At 32.3% G+C, this 17,459-nt stretch overlaps 4 protein-coding genes across 4 annotated transcripts in view; 1 reads left to right on the forward strand and 3 right to left on the reverse strand.

Moving 5' to 3' along the window:
* Positions 1-1,086, reverse strand: part of LOC108569494 (very long-chain specific acyl-CoA dehydrogenase, mitochondrial-like) — a 16,684-nt gene extending 15,598 nt beyond the window's left edge. The window contains exon 1 of the mRNA XM_017931064.1: positions 26-1,086. Coding sequence (XP_017786553.1) covers positions 26-1,086 — 1,061 coding nt within the window. The remainder of the gene's footprint in view (positions 1-25) is intronic.
* Positions 1,087-1,395: 309 nt separating this feature from the next.
* LOC108569496 (transmembrane protein 145-like) lies at positions 1,396-3,733 on the forward strand. The gene is made up of 7 exons (XM_017931065.1): positions 1,396-1,488; positions 1,547-1,696; positions 1,763-2,221; positions 2,274-2,358; positions 2,410-2,936; positions 2,985-3,228; positions 3,285-3,733. Exons 1-7 carry the CDS (start codon positions 1,396-1,398, stop codon positions 3,731-3,733), a joined length of 2,007 nt encoding a protein of 668 aa, XP_017786554.1.
* A 21-nt stretch (positions 3,734-3,754) lies between these two features.
* LOC108569521 (serine/threonine-protein kinase pelle-like) lies at positions 3,755-5,425 on the reverse strand. The gene is made up of 3 exons (XM_017931109.1): positions 5,173-5,425; positions 4,337-5,121; positions 3,755-4,284 (listed from the first exon to the last, which is right to left on the reverse strand). Exons 1-3 carry the CDS (start codon positions 5,290-5,292, stop codon positions 3,768-3,770), a joined length of 1,422 nt encoding a protein of 473 aa, XP_017786598.1. The 5' UTR covers positions 5,293-5,425; the 3' UTR covers positions 3,755-3,767.
* A 434-nt stretch (positions 5,426-5,859) lies between these two features.
* LOC108569520 lies at positions 5,860-16,692 on the reverse strand. The gene is made up of 12 exons (XM_017931108.1): positions 16,118-16,692; positions 11,155-11,293; positions 9,051-9,343; positions 8,253-8,918; positions 8,059-8,197; positions 7,844-8,004; positions 7,649-7,787; positions 7,392-7,597; positions 7,192-7,339; positions 6,945-7,144; positions 6,707-6,890; positions 5,860-6,651 (listed from the first exon to the last, which is right to left on the reverse strand). Exons 1-12 carry the CDS (start codon positions 16,215-16,217, stop codon positions 5,904-5,906), a joined length of 3,123 nt encoding a protein of 1,040 aa, XP_017786597.1. The 5' UTR covers positions 16,218-16,692; the 3' UTR covers positions 5,860-5,903.
* Positions 16,693-17,459: the final 767 nt, after the last annotated feature.

Raw genomic sequence — 17,459 nt, forward strand, 5'->3', positions numbered from 1 at the left:
GCAAATTTTAAATGCCACGTCCGACGAAAAGAATTTACAAATTGCTGATTCAACTTTGAAGCTCTCTGCTTTATCTAAATTGTTGGCTAAGAGATACACCATAGATTCAGCAGCGTAGTGCAACGCAGACATAATCGCAATTTTCTCTTGAACGCTTTGATAATTTGCAATGTTGTAATCGTGGTTCGTTGCGTAATCGACGGCCTTCTCGATGCATTTTTTCATAACGCCTAGAAGACACGAAGATAAAGCACAGCGGTTGATATTGATTACATGCATTGCCACTTTGAGGCCATCACCTTCTTCTCCTAACAAATTTTCTTTAGGAATTTTCACATTTTCAAAATGGATTGCTACACTTCGCGCCGCTTTAACGCCAATCTTCTCGTCACGTTTCTTGAATGTGATCCCAGAGAACTGTTTCTCAACAATAAACGCACTCATTGATCGCTTTTTCGTCATTGCGAAGACTATAAGGTAGTCCGCTAAATCTCCATTCACAACCCACACTTTATTTCCATTTAAAATATAGGTCCCATCTTTAAGACCAGCTGTGCTCTTTATGAGGTCAAGATGCGATCCACTATCCGGTTCTGTTAAGCAAAACGTGTATACAGTATCTTTACTCAAATATTTCTTCTTTTGATCTTCACTTCCGAACGCTTCGATTGCGCAATAAGCCTGATTGGAGAGCAGTAGAATGGCTAAGCTTAGATCGTTTTCCCCGACAGCTGAGAAAATTCGCGCGCATTCTGCGTTTTTCAATGAAAGTCCCCCATATTCCTTAGGCATTAACATAGAGAATAAACCTAAATCCCTTAAACGTTTTGTTACAATCTCCGGGACGGTAGAAGCGGCATCATTTTTTCTAGCATCGTTGGTTTCGGCGAGGAATTTAGAAGTTTTAAGACACAATTCGGTTTTTTCAAATTGCGATATATCCGGATAGGGAAACACCTCTTCCGGGGTAATCTTTCCTGCATACGTGTTCAGAACGAAAGAGAAAACTTCTTTTAATTTATATGTCGACGTTGAGACTCCTCTGATTATACCATGATGCAAAAACGGTGTTATTAAGCGAAACATTTAAATATAGTAATTTTCATTCATTGCTTACATTGTCATTATGATGTTTATGCATGACATTACTCTATTTATTATAGAAAAAAAATAATTTAAAAGGACTATAATAATTGAAAGGAAAAGGTGACCTTAGTTTAATTCAAATCAACGTTTAGTAAGATCAATACAAATTACTAGCATTCGTCAAGCGGAACGAAGACTTGTTGAATATTGTTGTGATTGTAGCATGTCTATGGCAACTCGTACCGCACTATCGATCCCTTAAGGAAACTGGAAACACATTTCGGTGGTCTACAATTTATGCAAGAAGCAATGTTAAAGTTAGTACACCTCAGTTACCTCCTCATCTATCTCACCCATCAAATAGAGAATAAATACGTCGAAGGAGAACTAAACACAAGCGAGGTAAATCATAAAACACATTAAAGAATCACCCATTTAAAGATGCTAACGTTCATTTCAGAATTGGGCTTTCATCGCTCGTTTCTGTTTCCTATCAGAAGAAGGCCAATACGAATATTACATTGAATACGAAGAAGATCAAGGAGAGCCAAATCTTTTATTGTATTACGATGCAGATACCCAATGGCCCGCAGTGTACAAATCAGCCAAAGTGCGTTCAATAATTCACAACTGAATATTTGATGTACAATTACATGTGATTTAATTACAGTTGCAGACGTGTCGCGAGAAGGAGAGCGTGTTACGCATTGAGCAGAACCAAATCATCAATCTTACAACGCGATATCCGTTCAGAGATGTTGCTGGGTGCATCGCAACTCCTCAGCCTGGTTTTACTTCAAAACCAAGTTACACCTTAATTGTCCCAACGTTAGCAACACGGAAAACTAAGAAAACCACGACTACTTCAATAACCACTACCTCACCTGTAAATGTTACCTTTGATTACTTTGTAGAGTTAAATCAAACTTCGATTTCGAATGAGATTGATTATGAAAAGATGAATTACGATAATGAAAGTACTTCTGTTCCTACTGAAATTACAACAACAAAAGCGCCAATTAAGAAGAGGGCCACCGGTGGAGGTAGAACTATTATGTGCAGGAATTCCAGGAGATTCCGGAGCGCTCGAGAACGATGGTGGTTCATTGCCATAAGCAATTGCAATGCGTCAAAAGTAAGTTTGTTGAATTAAGTTTAATGAACATCAAATAGGTTTGCATTTTTAGGGAATCCATATCAAATACAGGATATTAATGACAAATGGTCCTCCTGGTGATTACTGGCATGAGCACTTTTCAGCCGACGAATTTTGTAAGTTTAATCTTCATATTAATATGTTATAATTTAATTGATTTGTTTTAGATGTTCTACCAGTTTTGATGGCATTTTCGGTGGCTTACTCGTTTTTGGTGCTCGCAATCATAATTTGCTCGATTGAGTTAAAATCAAGGCAACTTTTGCACACCACTTATAAGCTTTTCGTGCTAAGTTCACTGGTGCAACTGTTCGGTATTTTGTTCCGAAGTATGTCTTTTCTTAAATACGCCGTCAACGGTATTGGATCGCCCAAGTTGAAAGTGGTTGGAGCTATGTTCATGGGATTATCAGAAACGTGCTTTTTGCTTCTCCTGCTGCTTCTGGCCAAAGGTTATACGGTTACTAGAGGACGATTACCTTTATCTGCAGGAGTTAAACTCACCATATTCATGTGTCTTTATGTCGTCACATTTGTTTCTCTTTTCATTTACGAAGCGAAAGTCTTTGATCCAGGCGAAGTGCTTTACACGTACGAATCTCCTGCTGGATATGGTTTAATCATCTTGAGGGTCATCGCATGGTGCATGTTTATTTATTCCACTGTTTTCACATTGAAACATTATCCTGAAAAGGTATTTATATAACCAATAGCTTTACATTTTTAAAACTTTATTTTTCAGGCAAACTTCTATTACCCTTTCAATGTTTTCGGAACTCTGTGGTTCATAGCAGGACCGGCTTTCATATTAACTGCAAACTCGCACATAGATAAATGGGTACGTGAAAGCATAGTTTGCGCAGTTCTTTTGTTTATAGCTTTCGGAGGTCATTTGATGTTCTTGCTGCTTACCATGCCTTCGGTAGCTAATAAAAATTTCCCATACCACGTCAGAACTAGTCAAATCGGTGTCATGGAAGTAACGGGTTAATATTTAGAAACATTTGATTAATTATTTATGACTAACTTCAATTAATTTTAGGAAATGTCGGAAACAGTTCCATTGAACAATTCGGTCATCACGCGTACGAACCTACTGCCAATGGGGATCAAGTGATCATACCTCTAAGCAGAAGAACCGAAGAAATCTTCGGTGGGCTTTACAGTCAAAGAGTGCAAATGGGAGATGCAAATGGGGCTGCAGCCCGTGCAATCATTGGAGAGGCCACCCTAAACGCGAACAATGCGACAATCGAAAACGTTTTAAGTTGGTCGTTAGCCAAAAACTTTAATTACCTAAATAGGTTTGAAAGTTTACCACCGAATTCTGAATCCAGACGAAGCAGTACCTCCGACGTAGAAGAACCTGAGGAAGTTGTTACCTCACCAGAGCAAAGAACACATCAACTAGATGATTGGGTCAGGGAGGTTCCCATTGAACTGTTTACTATTAGTAAAATGGTTGTTACAAATAATGTGAAAGAAGAGTAAAATAGATGATTTATTAACGTTTACAATATAACATCTAAGGAAATATATCACAATCTGTTTGCGCTTGTTCCAAGTTTAAGAGGACGCTGACCATTTCAGGTCTGTCCTTTGGTCTTTTCTGCACGCACGTTTTTCCTATGTCGATGAGACAACGGTAAACTGAATCTCCAACGCCAGTAGGAGCTCTTCTATCCATCAGATCTACAATATCTCCAGTATAATTAATCACGTGATCCTTCAGAAACTTATCGCTCCGCCTATCCGAATAAGCGTACAGTGATGTAGCTATTTCAAACAGAACAACTCCGAAACTGTACGTGTCAACTTTTGTTGAAAACTTCTTGGATCTCAGGAATTCATCAGGAAGATACGGTCTTGTCCCGTGTATTCTATCAACAGTTATATGTGTGTAATTTTGATGCGGCCCTTCGCGCGCCAAACCAAAATCTCCAATCTTCGGCGAATTGTTTGGGTCCAACAGTATATTAGCAGGTTTTATGTCGCCGTGAATTAAAGGTTTATCTCCAATTGTATGTAAATATTGCAATCCCCTAGAACATTTTCAATTTATCAAACCAAATATACACTTAAAACAAACAATACCTAGCAGTCCCAATTGATATATACAATCTTGTACCCCAATCAAGAACCTTAGTTAAATCCCGAATCCTTAAGCGATAATCCAAAGATCCTCCAGACATATATTGATAAACTAAGCAAGGCTGTGGTCCTCCAATACTATAACCATAAAGCGGCAAAATATTGTCATGTCTATAAGCGTTCAAACAATGCAATTCTGTAATAGATTGCTTTATCTGCTCATTATAAGATTCTGGATTATTCTCCTTAGACTCAATTCTTTTAATAGCTACTTTCGTGCATTTCCAAGTGCCCTTGAAAACTGTCCCAAATCCTCCTTTCCCTAAAATACTTGCACTATCCCAATTGTTTGTTGAATTTTGTAATTCAATATATGAAATTTGAGGGATTGCCCCTGCAGATTCTGCAACACAGCTTATAGCAGATCCTGTGCTCAAAATCTTATCCACAGGCAGTGGTGACCTTGGTTTCAAGCCACGATTAATACTATCTTTGTTTTCTTTGCTCACAGCTAAAAATTCCATATTAGGTACATTCAAAATCTTCTGAGTCTGACGATCATTGTTAACATTTAATTCCTTCAATTCCTCATGAACATTTATTGGGCACTCTCTTATAAGTTTATGGTATTTATCTTCAACGAGGTGCTTTATTGTTGTCATGGCTTGATAATGTTTCATTCTGTTAAACAAGAAATACAATTCCAACACTGTGTGATTGTGGTGGCCCCACATTGTCAAAAGGGCTTCTGATGGAGAATTGCCCCTATAAATTTCTCTCTTTAAAACCTGAAACATGGAGTATTTATCAAATGTCTAGTTTGTTTTATATTCATTTACCTGCATTGTTAAAACATCATAGTTCATGTGGGTTCCTCCAAGTTCTTCCCATTTATTATTTTGGTCCAAAATCCTGCACAGATCTTGTAATTCTCTATGACTCAATTCATATATGTACATTATGGACTATGTTTAACTACTTCTACTGAGTACTCTATTTCTTACTCATGACCACTCATGACAGGCTTCTCAAATTGGAATTCCCAAACCAGTATTATGATTTCTCTTTCCATATGTTTAAAGTACATTCTGCCCCCACCACGTTATCAGCTTTCTGACAGTTATTTAACAGCTATACAAATCAAATGAACTACTGCACTTGATAAAGTATCATTCATAAGTTTTGATAAATATAATATATATAAATATAAGATGATCTACTATAACTAATTTTTAAATGCATTTTTAACTTAAAAATTAATTTTGGTAATGATATATGGGTTGCCTATATAACTTAGTAATAATTTGTATAGAAATTAATATTCTTTTGGCTGTAAAATGTCTTCAACATAGTGCATAAATTCTTGATCCACATTTTGATATTATTAGATGATATTTTTTATAGATTGAAACACAATGTGTTTTAACTGATATTTTTTAAATTTTTATTAAAATAAAGCAAGTTTGTATATAAATATTAAATAAAAACTAACAATAAATTCATAAAAATACATCACACTATAATAGATATACATTTTTAAACTTGTAAATTTAATTGTACTTCGATTCCATTAAAACCGGTGCCCGTAATCTGAAATATTTGCCCTCGTGACAAAACCTCGTCGAAATGTCAGTGGTCTGTACTCAAAATTATCTTCATACGAATATTCTCTACCTTGTCTCTTGTTTCCCGAAGTGTTGATTTTAATACCCGTCGTATTCTTAGCTTCTTCCTTCAAATCTATGGGCTCACTTAAACTGACTTTTTCCTCTTTCTTCATTTTCTCCGGTTTTGAGCTTGAAGATTCGGTGAAATTCGTAGGCAGTGGTATCTTAACTAACAAGATATCGTTCATCTTGCTGGTTTTATTCGTTATCTGGTATTCTATGTTATTTATGTCTTTAGATTTAATTATGTTTATGAGATTGTGTATGGCAATGTTTTGTCTGCTACGCATCCTGTCAAACTTCAATTCCGTCGAATTTGTTTCACCTTGAGGCATCTCTTTGTGAAGATAAGATACTGGCCAACGACGAGGTTCTCCAAATCCGCCAGGTTTCGGAGGATCCAAAAATTGCATATTGAATTTCTGCTCGTATTCGTTGAGGCTCGGTCTTCGTGGTGGAGGTGCCGGGGGAGCCAGAGGTCTGTTGGGCCTGAAATGAGGTCTTTCGAATGGAATTGGATCTGGTCGGAAATTGATATCTGGTACGTAGGGTTTAGGAGTAAATTTATGATCTATGTTATTGTTAAGGAGGTATGGATAATATCGTTCGCTGCATTGTCTCCACTGAGTTCTATCTGGCCCAACGTAACACCTGAAACATACATTTAACTCCAAGTTTAATTTATGTATTTATACAATAACTTTACCATTGATAGGCAAATCCTTCTGAATAGCCACATTGGTGAGATGGTCTACAGCAGTAATCCCAGATATCTTCGTCACCTCCTTCCAGTTCGCAAAACCAAAAACCAGCTTCTCTATTTTCCTTACAAGAAGTGCCTCGTTTACAAGGAAAACCACTGACGCTATACACTCTCCAAGTATCCAAAGCTAAAAAAAACTCTTCACTAAGAAATAATCCATAAAAACACACAAATATTTTACCATTGTATCTCCAAATATCCATGGTATTTTCTCTACCATGATTTGGAGCGACTTTATAAATTGGTACGCATTCCGGATTGTTACTATCCCAAGCAAATAACCAAGAATCGTCATCATAAATGAAATCAACTTTTCCTACCAAATCTCTTTGATGTATATCAGATAAATCGCAATTACTTTCACCTCTCCTCGGGTTATTTCTAAAATTAATGTTTTAATCTCATTTGCTTCAAATGCAAGTTATTACCTGAAGCTGAAAGACATGCAATGTAGCAAAGTGTGCTCCCGTGATTTAGTGCATTCAAGTTTGCAATCCAATTCGGAATTAACAAATATCGATTTGCGGATTGCCTGAGGTAACAATTTTGCCGGTCTGCCGTAACCAACATAGCATACTAAAATTGGTACAATTAGTAAATATTTCAAATGGTTTGATTATTGCGTTACATTGATCTGTTTTCGATCCAACTGCAGGTTCCTCTTTACCGCGAATAGAAAAGTGATTGGGTTCGCAGCCGTATCCAAAGCTACCGCGTTCATAAATATCGAAACCTTGCTCAGGATTCAATTGGCTTTGAAGATCCAATTCCATGAAAGGCCAATCTGTTAACTGGCAGTTATCAATTATACCTCCGATAACCGGAGAACCATATCTGGAAGTTAAATTTCTTAGATATTGATTCGTTTATTAAAGTATTTAAAACCTGAAGCTGAACGATCTGCAGAGGAATTTAGAAGATCTAATGCATTCCAGTTCGCAATCCGCTACAGATTTCACATTGATTGTGTCTCTTACAATGGATTGATCTAATCTCAGACCGCTCCTCACGTGCCAGAAACAATCTGAGACAAAAATATTGTAATTAATTACTCAATTAAAATAATAAAAGAGATTTAACCTGATAAATCGTTTTTTCTGGGTTTTGCAGTGCATTTTTTCAAATTATTCATCGTGTAAACATCGAAATCTCTATTTGGTTCTAAATCGGTGTAGAAGTCTAAAGCTTTGTAGCTTTTGTGACTTAAGTAACAATTTTGAGCTTTAGCATTTGAGGTATAACTGAAATAAGTTTGATTTATTAAAAGGTGTTTAATGGTAAATTAAGAACGTTACCGAAATGCGTAAGAGAGGCAGTTGAAGTCGGTTTCTGTGAAGCAGAGCATCTCGCATTCGTAGATATCCGGGACCTGGTAAAGCTTCCTGACGCTGGTTTTGTGCAGTTTGAAACCGGTGGCAGTACGTAAAGAACACTCTGCGAATAACCAACTTCTTTATCAGATATTCAAATATGTTTGAGTCAAGATTACCGTCTTTTAAGAAATCGTATCCTGGTGGTTCAATCCTCTTGTGCTCGACGACGTCGTCGCTTATGGAGTAAAAAGTATTTTCAGTAATAATGTTGGGTCCTAACTTAGGTGGTAGTAAACTTTGGAAGTTTGGTTTGGGTGGATGGAAATCAGGTTTATCAGTTGTCGGTAAATAATTGGGTGATTCTAATCCGTACTCTTTGTGCGGTTTATCGTAATGGTAACCTCCGTTCGGTGATGGTGGATGTTGAATCTCGTGACCTCCATTGTAGTAACTTCCGTAGTTGTAATAGTCGGTCCATGGACGTTCTGTGGTGATCGGCCTGAAACCCTGATGCGGTTTTCCAAAGTTGACGCTCGTCGTGGACGGAAATCGCGTCTCGTAACTTCCGGTATGATACGTATCCTGCCATGAGGGCGCTTTTGCAGGAAGATAATCGTTCCTGCGATTCCCGTCAAACTTTCCGTAATGCGAAGCAGGTTTACCAAAGTTTCCGTAAACCCCGCCGTACGAACCCCATTTCTCGAAACCCCAGAAATTCCTGTCTTTCTCACGATCGTAATAGTACTTGTCTTTGTAATCAATTTGGGGCATCGGTATAGGCAGGTACTTGACGCTGCCGTAGTACTGAGATCTGTGATGGTACTCGTCTTTATAATATCCATCTACAAATCGAAACAAAAAAAAAATGTCAAAATAACAAAAAACAACTTTCCTTCGAGTACAATTTTATTCAATTAAATTAACGTTTACAATTACAGTGTCAAAAGTCGCAGTCTCATCTCAAATCCTCTTACCTCCGTACTTATCATACGTCCTTCTGTCGTCGTAGTAAGGCCTTCGGTCGTAACGTCTTACGTCTTCGGGATACGAAGGTCTTCTGTCGAATCTGTCGCTGATCGATGGTGGTGGTGGTGGCGGTTTATGTGATTTTACTATGGATAAAGCATTGCAATTTGGACCTGAATTGCGATCTCTTTCGTACACATCGAAATCAGGATCTGAGACAATTTCCCTCCAACGATCCAAACCCAATACAGGTATATCCAGTAAATCGCAGTCGCCGTTTGCTCCAATCACTGGTCCAAGCCTATAATATAAAGAATATTTTCAGTAAAATTGATTTTTATCATTATTTTTTGTATAGATCAAAATAAACTAATTGGAATAAAATAAATACATGAATTTAATTATTTGTAAAGTAATTACAATAATATTAATATTGTTAAACAAGATTATTATTAAATAATTATGATCAACGGGCTTAACTAAAGTTGTTTTGGCCTTTTATTCATATTTTTAAGAAATAAATACTGCTACTTTATTGTAATCTAATGTATAGCATACTCTTATTCAAATTTTCTTGTTTCTTCTAATAAATATATTAATATTTTTAAATATAGTTATATCAATGTGAATGCATTAACAATTTGAGAATACTTTTTACAGTTTTGAATTAAACTTTTAAGAATTAAACTGAAATGATTAAATTTTATTGACAACAAATTATCCGATTACTCGCACTATGCAAGCTATTGCTTGTAATGAATAAAAAAATCCCAAAATACATATGTTTACTATATCTTTGTTATTATTTTTGTAAATATTTAAGTTTCATGCAACAAGTATTTAATTTATAGCATGTAATTATTTAACAAATTATAGGAAAAACAGTACAAAAATTATTTCTTTACTTTGGTAAAATTAATAAATATGATACTTTCAAAACTTTGATATAATTTTTCAAATAATAAGTGATTGTAACAAATTGATAATATTTTTTTGTTGTTTATTCCAATCAATATCTTTGTATATTTGCAAATGTCAATGATTTAATGAAACATTCAGAATAAATGTCTTAACTCTTTGAGGGGTGGTGGGAAACGCATTGTTCCACCTTTTGGACATGCCCATAATATTATTATAATTTTATAGATAATATACTGGAAAAATTTGGTTGGTAAGTCAAGTGATAAATATTGATAGGCCATACCATCCGATGTTGATGTTATTTGTTGGGTCTAGAAATTTAGGAATTTGTGGCCCCTCAAAAGATAATAATATTATTAATAAATATAATATATAGATTATTACCCTGTGAGTATTTACATTCACGAAATTTCCTAAATATACGTTGTTTAACGTTTATAATAAATGATGTTAAATTATCTTATTTGAAATAAAAAAAAAATTGATTTCTAATATTGCCAATAATAACACCATGTAAGATGAAATTAATTAATTAAATCTAAAATTAGAAGAAAATTGTAATGCTTCTATAAGTCAAGATAATGTGTAATTTTGTAATAGTTAAATTAAATGCTATTTACGTGTCATTAATAAACCAATAAGAAAATTGTTATCTTCCATCATCTGCATGTATGTTTTGTTGTGTTATTTTTGACAATTTGATTTTGATTAGTTGCGGTTCGTTAGACGGAGAAATTTCGGCCTTCGTGTGTGTGGTTTGAATGCATAATGACAAATAATTGCATTGACGATAATGGACAGGAAATTGCACTTCGGATCCCGATTTTATATTCCCTTCGGTGTCGTAAACGGCGCACGGATGGGACGAAGAAAAGGTGGAGAAGAAAAAAAAAACAAGACCGTCGAACAATTTTCCAATTTTCTCGCGTTGCATCATCGCCGGATCCGCAAAATGACAATGAAGGAAAAGCCACTAATATCGTTAGCTTTAATTGTACAGTTAATTATAATGGAGGTGTTTGGATTGTAAACGCATAATGAGCTGTGAACCGTTGTATATTATCGTGTCAATGTTTTCATGCGTTGCGGATGGTATAATTGCCGACAGGCGAAACCAAGGTTGCCAATAAGGTAAGACGGACAGGTGTTTGTTATATAATTCGAGCGAATCCTCAGTTCGATCGGGTTTACCTGAAATTGAAAGCCTCGCAGAAGAACCTCTTCTCGTTTGCGCATTGCTGCTGGCATTCCTGCAATCTCTCGCAACGAACCGAACGTCTTACCAGACTGCGGATCGCTCTTTGGCCTGCCAAAGCTCTCCTGAAACATGCTGAAAACATACAACAAAAAATTTTTTAGTTACTGAAAATAAATTAAATTAAAAGTTTTGAACATATAATTCGACTTTTAAGTTGTTCGACTATCGAGATAAATGTCCCTTAAAATATAATGTTAATTGAATTTTAGACTAACTTTTATCTTTTTAGAAACACTAACACTTTTAATTAAGCAGAAATAAAAATAAATTCTACAAAACTAGTACACAAAAATTATATTTCTATACATAAATAGTAGATCATTTTCTTTATACATAATAACAATATAACAATACTTTTTGTGTATCTTTAAATAAAATATAGTTCATATTAATTATTTGAAAATATATGAAATGATGAATTTAAGTATTTTATTTGCAAATGCAGATTTTCAGATTATAAATTGAAATGTGCACTTTTTCATTATTAATGCAAGTAATTAAAGTTTATAATTTTCTTGATATTGAATATAAATGTAAAATACACCAATTTTGCAAAATAGACATTACAAAATGTAAAAGTTATAAACTACAGATTTAATTGAATTATTTACTGAAATAAATATTTGTTTTTTTTAATAATGTCGTATATTTAAATGCTCAAAAAAATGTAAATTTGAAGATTATTAAGATTAACTTTTTTAATAATCTAGATAATAATAATTTTATAATCTAATATGAAATTAGAATTATACACTCAATCCTGTTTTCCAAGAAATCCTTGTAAAAATGTATATGAAAGATTAGAAGATTGGTTTAATAAATTATAATGGTCCATGTATAATATCAATTAATATTTTAACCAAAGAGCTGAACAGGAACCGAACCTAAAACCGAAATTAACCGATTTTTTTTAACAGAATCCTAACTTAAACCTGAACGTAAAATTGCTCAATTTAAAAACCGAAACCGGAACAATATTTTACTAACGGTTAATTTCGATTCTTTTGTTTCATTAAATTAATTCAATAATCGCTTTCATTATAATCACAAAATAGTTGGTATCAAAAATATGACGATCCATAGAGAGAAGAAGATTTTTCGTCTGAATTCTATATCATTTGGAACTTTTTCAAGTTTTTATTGTGCGATAATAAAACTTTGATGGTAGTGAGCCAGTGCAAATGTTTTGCTACTACAATGCTACAAAATAAGCAATTACTTCTAGGCGATTTTTATGCACTATGCAATCAGATTCATTTAAGTAATCTATAGCAGCGATCCCAACCTTTTTACCTCACGGACCAGTAAACTCCAAATATCGAATCGCACGGACCACTAAACTCAAAATTTTTGATCCAGCGGACCACTACTTTTTTCAGAATATAATAAAAACATAAATAACCTCTCGTCCATGGAAAGTTCATTTGATCCGCGGACCGGTACCATTTGATCTGCGGACCGGGGTTTGTGGATCACTGATCTATAGTACGAAAATCCAAGGTATATAATTTTATTTTTGTAAGAGAAAATATATTATTTATTAACGTTTTTCTTCTCTTTAATTATGTTTATAAGAACTATGTTATTAATTACTTTTATATTTTCCTCCTAAGTTGTCAGAGTTTTATTTTACATAACGATAAACATTTACTTGGATCGTAACCATAAACCGGAACAAAATTAATTTCGGTTCGTCTCTCTGAATTATGTGTAAGTATCATGGTTTTCCAATTCTCCGGTTGAAGTCTTATTATTTATTAAATTTACAGTGAGCAGATATTTTTCATAATCTCAAGAGAATTTTCAACTAGCAATTGATCTATATCAGCATATGAACCATCTGCTATAATTCATTTGTTGATGCAATTCCCCCTTTAATAAAAGACATTTTTGACAAAAACCATATTATTTCCAAATGTAAACACAAAGTTTGAATGTAAGGAGAAATTATAAATATTTATGGAACGTAAAGACTAACAATCATTTTCAGTGCCTTTATTAACTATTATAAAAATTATTGTATTATGTTTATATAACTTTGATATTAATTATTCATTTATTCCTTTATTCTAAACTGAATGTAACAATCGATTTTTAACAATCATTCAGTAAATTTGTTTATTTCTCAGAGATATTCATTAATTACATTTGTTTTAATTTACATATATAATAACATCAAAATGTACAAACAAAGTTACGAAATGATATTTATACACTTATTTTCGAGTACTTATTTTTTATATGAAATTCATTTGCAACAAAAGTAAACTATTTCAAGACTGCGAATTGTGTGGCAAGCGTTTTTATAATTTTGTTTCATTTTTTTTTCGGATCATTAAGGCCATAAACTTGATATTAAGACAATGGAAATTTCGCACGGCGATGCGGCACACGCTACGAACGCGCTCGCTGCTCCACACCACTCCACACACACCATCACCACGATGTGAATTCAATTTGGATCGTCGACCGAATGCGGTTGCGTAACCGAAAGAAATGAAAAACCGCTTTCAAGTGTGTGCCCCAGAAATCCACAAAAGATGCCGAACATCTTACGTTACACATGCATAAATTATGCCCGAAAACAAAGGGGAAAGAGGAAATTGTACACACCAAAAAAATATACTTGAAATAACGATACCAATTAATCAAAGTCTGTCGACAAAACTTAACACAAGTGTCGAATTTTGAATAATTTACAATATTTACTATAATAAATATTTACCATAATCCAATTTTTCAATGTTTTCCAAATATTTCATAAATTTTGTTGATTAGTATAAAAAAATGTCCTGTTCCTTAAAAAATATATTTTTGCAGTCAATTATTACATATGATTTATGTATGCAATAAATTATAATTATTATTACAAATATAATGGTGCGTATACACTAACTACACTATCACGTGTATAACTAAAATAGTTGTACTTTTACTACAAGGAACTAAATATAGTGGGAAACATTATTTATGTAGGTACCATTTTTTAGATCAATCTACATGATTGAGAAGGTTTAATACTTGAAATTGGTAGACCTAACAACAGTATTCTTATAGCTTGTCAAATACAAAAAAAAACAAATGTTAAATGACCAATAGAAGACAATTCTATGTTTGACACGATTTGACTACAGAAAAAAACACCTGAACATAGACAAATATAGTATTAGAGCATAGAAAATCAAGGACAGAGTTAAATCATGCGGACCCTTCAGGGTAAAAAGATAAAAAAATGAACACAACTAACCCAAACATGGTTAATTGGGGATACCCAAACAGTGCCCAGAGCCCCCAAAGTTAACGGTTAAACATGTTCTGTCAAATATCGACTGTTTAATAATTTACAATATTTAGGTAAGCTTTTGTCATCAACATTTAATTCAATTGATAATATACAAACATACTTCAGTCTTACTTAAAATTAATTAAATTATATAAATGTTGGACAAAAAACATCAGTTGATAGCCATTTGTCAAAATTAGAATCAATATAAATTTCTAAAGAAATATAAATGTTTGATGGTTTGATAATTTTTTTTTTAATCAATGAGAATCATTATTTATTATATAAAATTATAATTGATTTGTATGTCTCTAATAACAATTTTTTGCGCGCGCCGATCTTGTACAATATTTGTATAATATTTAATTTTTATAAAAAAAAATGTAATGTTTTAATAACTACATGATTACTTAATCTTTGTACACAAGCAAGAATTGCATTTGTCTCTAATCTTCTTAACACCAAAGCTTGCGTCCAATTAAATTCTTCCATAATGTTTAGCTGGATTTTACTTTTACATTTTTTTTTCAGAACTTAGTTTTACATAAATTTCTTTAAAAAAATGCTTACATACGATTAGATTTTCTTATTGACGACTTTAACAATGTAAAACTTTAATAATTTAGACGTTTTTGAAACTTTATTGGATTAATATTATATTTTTTATATTAAAGCTGAATAAATGATAATATTATTACATCTTTAATTTAAATCAATTAATATTATCAAAAAATGAATTATGTAATATTATTTTTATTATCGATTGGATAATAATAAACACATTACATACATTGACAGAAATTATACAGTGAATTGCAAATTATTATTATTTTATAGTAGAATCGCATTAAACAATTAAAAATATACAATTTTATAATATTTATTGATAAATCGAATTATTACATATTTATTAAATATGTATATTATTATGAAATATTTGTGTTATATTACAATGTTATATTTCTTATATTACATTATATATAGTGTAAAAGAAGACGAATTCAATTAATGAATGTTCAAACATAAATTGAACGTGTTATATTAATGTAACGAAAAATCTTTATTTATTATACATAATAAATTAGAATATATAAATTTAATTAAATTAAGTAAATGGTCGAATCAATTAATATTCGGTGCATTAATTGTGAATAATTAATATTTTTGGATAGTTCAATCTCATAAAACTATTAAAAAATACATTTTTGTAATATTTATTGATAAACTTGGGTTTTAGATTTATTAAATGTGTATATTATTATGAAATATTTGTATTATATTATAAAGCAAATTTTATAAAGTTTTGTTAATTAATGTTTTATTATTTATATTACATTGTACGTAGTGTAAAAGAAAACGAATTTAATTAATAAATGTTCAATTTATGAAATATTAAAAAAATAAGGGAACTTCAAATACAAATTGAACGTAAAAAAAGGATTATTTGTTTTACATAATAAATTAGAATATATAAATTGAATTAAATTCGATCAGTAAATGGTCGAATTATTTAATATTCATAAACAACATGTGAATTCCCTTCATGACTGTTAATTTTATGTAATGTTAATTAGAAAAAAAATCTATATAAATAATGAATTTAAATAAATTACCTTTGGCATCTTCGATAATGATTATTCTATTGTTAAAACAATGATACGATTCGAAGAGCACTAACAGTAGTATCACAGATATCTTCACACACACTTCCATAATTGTCCCTTTTAATCTGATCTCGAAGTTTCCGAAGACGCAGTACGTTTGCAGCTTACCACTTAAGAAAACAATCGTTCCTTAACCACTTTTATTTTCTATGAACTAAAAATGCTAATTCACAAGCACCTGATTCGAAAAACGCGCGCTTCAGAGGCTGCAAGGATTCATTTAACCATAGCTAAAAGAGTTCTCAAGAATCGAATTTACATACAAATGCAATAAATTTATAAGATGGCCTTTTCGAAACTCATTTCTCAATTCACTAACGTACGTACTTATTAATTAATATGAATTCTAAAGTATATTGTTAATTAAGCGGCAGTTATTGGGTCATAATTTTCGGAATTATGTAAACGTGATTTTCGTTATTAAGTAAATACTATGTTTGAATTTCTATTTTAAGTTTGCATTCGCGAAAACTAAACTCGTACACTCACACGAGGAATCTCAGGTACTGGAGTGGCGATGCCTCGTGCACAAGTTATATTGCATTCTTTCCAAGGTAAATTTTTGCTACGATGAATGATCCTCGCATATTATGCCCCACTTTTTTTCCCCGGATTTTGTTTGTTGTTTGTTTATTCGCGTAAATTGCAGATGAGAAGGGTTGTGGGAATGGAAACGAGTACGCTGTTCAACTATCTATACCTAAATTCGCATTGATGGTGAGCTCATGGGTCATTGATTTCAATCGACGTTTCCGTTCAGTGAAAAGGTAATAATTGATTGAATATATAAAAATAATGATGTAATAGTCTTATCGCAGGTTGGGCAATGCATTGTTGAGTTCCAAATTTAGAAATCTATTTATAATTGCATAACTTATTGCACAAAAATATGTGTAAAACATGGATAATACAATGGAAATTAAAAAAAAGTAAATATTTACCATTATTCAAATTAATTCATATTCTAGTGTACAATTATTTGAGTAAAAAATAAGTATTAATTATATATATTTCAATATTTATATAAATTTATTTGAATTATTGCTTATATTACTGATATTATATGTTTTTTTTTCAATAAACAAATAAATAAAATAATTGAATGTTAAATGAGCCATTACAAATCTTAATCTTTGCGTGTTATAACTAGCAATTAAATGTTAATGTAAAGAAATAATTACTTAATTATAAAGTTATAAACATATTTTTTTATTCAAAAAAAGGATTTATTATAGAATTTATTATATTATTAGAACAATAATGAAATAAAATTTGTTATTCGTTTTCTATG

The sequence above is a fragment of the Nicrophorus vespilloides genome, unplaced genomic scaffold (assembly GCF_001412225.1).
Source record: "Nicrophorus vespilloides isolate i.1.1-1 unplaced genomic scaffold, Nicve_v1.0, whole genome shotgun sequence".
Taxonomy (NCBI): domain Eukaryota; kingdom Metazoa; phylum Arthropoda; class Insecta; order Coleoptera; family Silphidae; genus Nicrophorus; species Nicrophorus vespilloides.

Coding starts and splice junctions, on each gene's coding strand:
- LOC108569520 (XM_017931108.1), bottom strand. CDS start 16,217: ATGGAAGTGTGTGTGAAGATATCTGTGATACTACTGTTAGTGCTCTTC. Junction 7,788..7,843: donor CAGAAAAAACGATTTATCAG/GTTAAATCTCTT, acceptor TTTTTGTCTCAG/ATTGTTTCTGGCACGTGAGG. Junction 6,891..6,944: donor GGATATTTGGAGATACAATG/GTAAAATATTTG, acceptor AGTTTTTTTTAG/CTTTGGATACTTGGAGAGTG.
- LOC108569496 (XM_017931065.1), top strand. CDS start 1,396: ATGTTAAAGTTAGTACACCTCAGTTACCTCCTCATCTATCTCACCCAT. Junction 2,359..2,409: donor CTTTTCAGCCGACGAATTTT/GTAAGTTTAATC, acceptor GATTTGTTTTAG/ATGTTCTACCAGTTTTGATG. Junction 3,229..3,284: donor CGGTGTCATGGAAGTAACGG/GTTAATATTTAG, acceptor AATTAATTTTAG/GAAATGTCGGAAACAGTTCC.
- LOC108569521 (XM_017931109.1), bottom strand. CDS start 5,292: ATGTACATATATGAATTGAGTCATAGAGAATTACAAGATCTGTGCAGG. Junction 5,122..5,172: donor ATGATGTTTTAACAATGCAG/GTAAATGAATAT, acceptor TCCATGTTTCAG/GTTTTAAAGAGAGAAATTTA. Junction 4,285..4,336: donor ATATCAATTGGGACTGCTAG/GTATTGTTTGTT, acceptor AAAATGTTCTAG/GGGATTGCAATATTTACATA.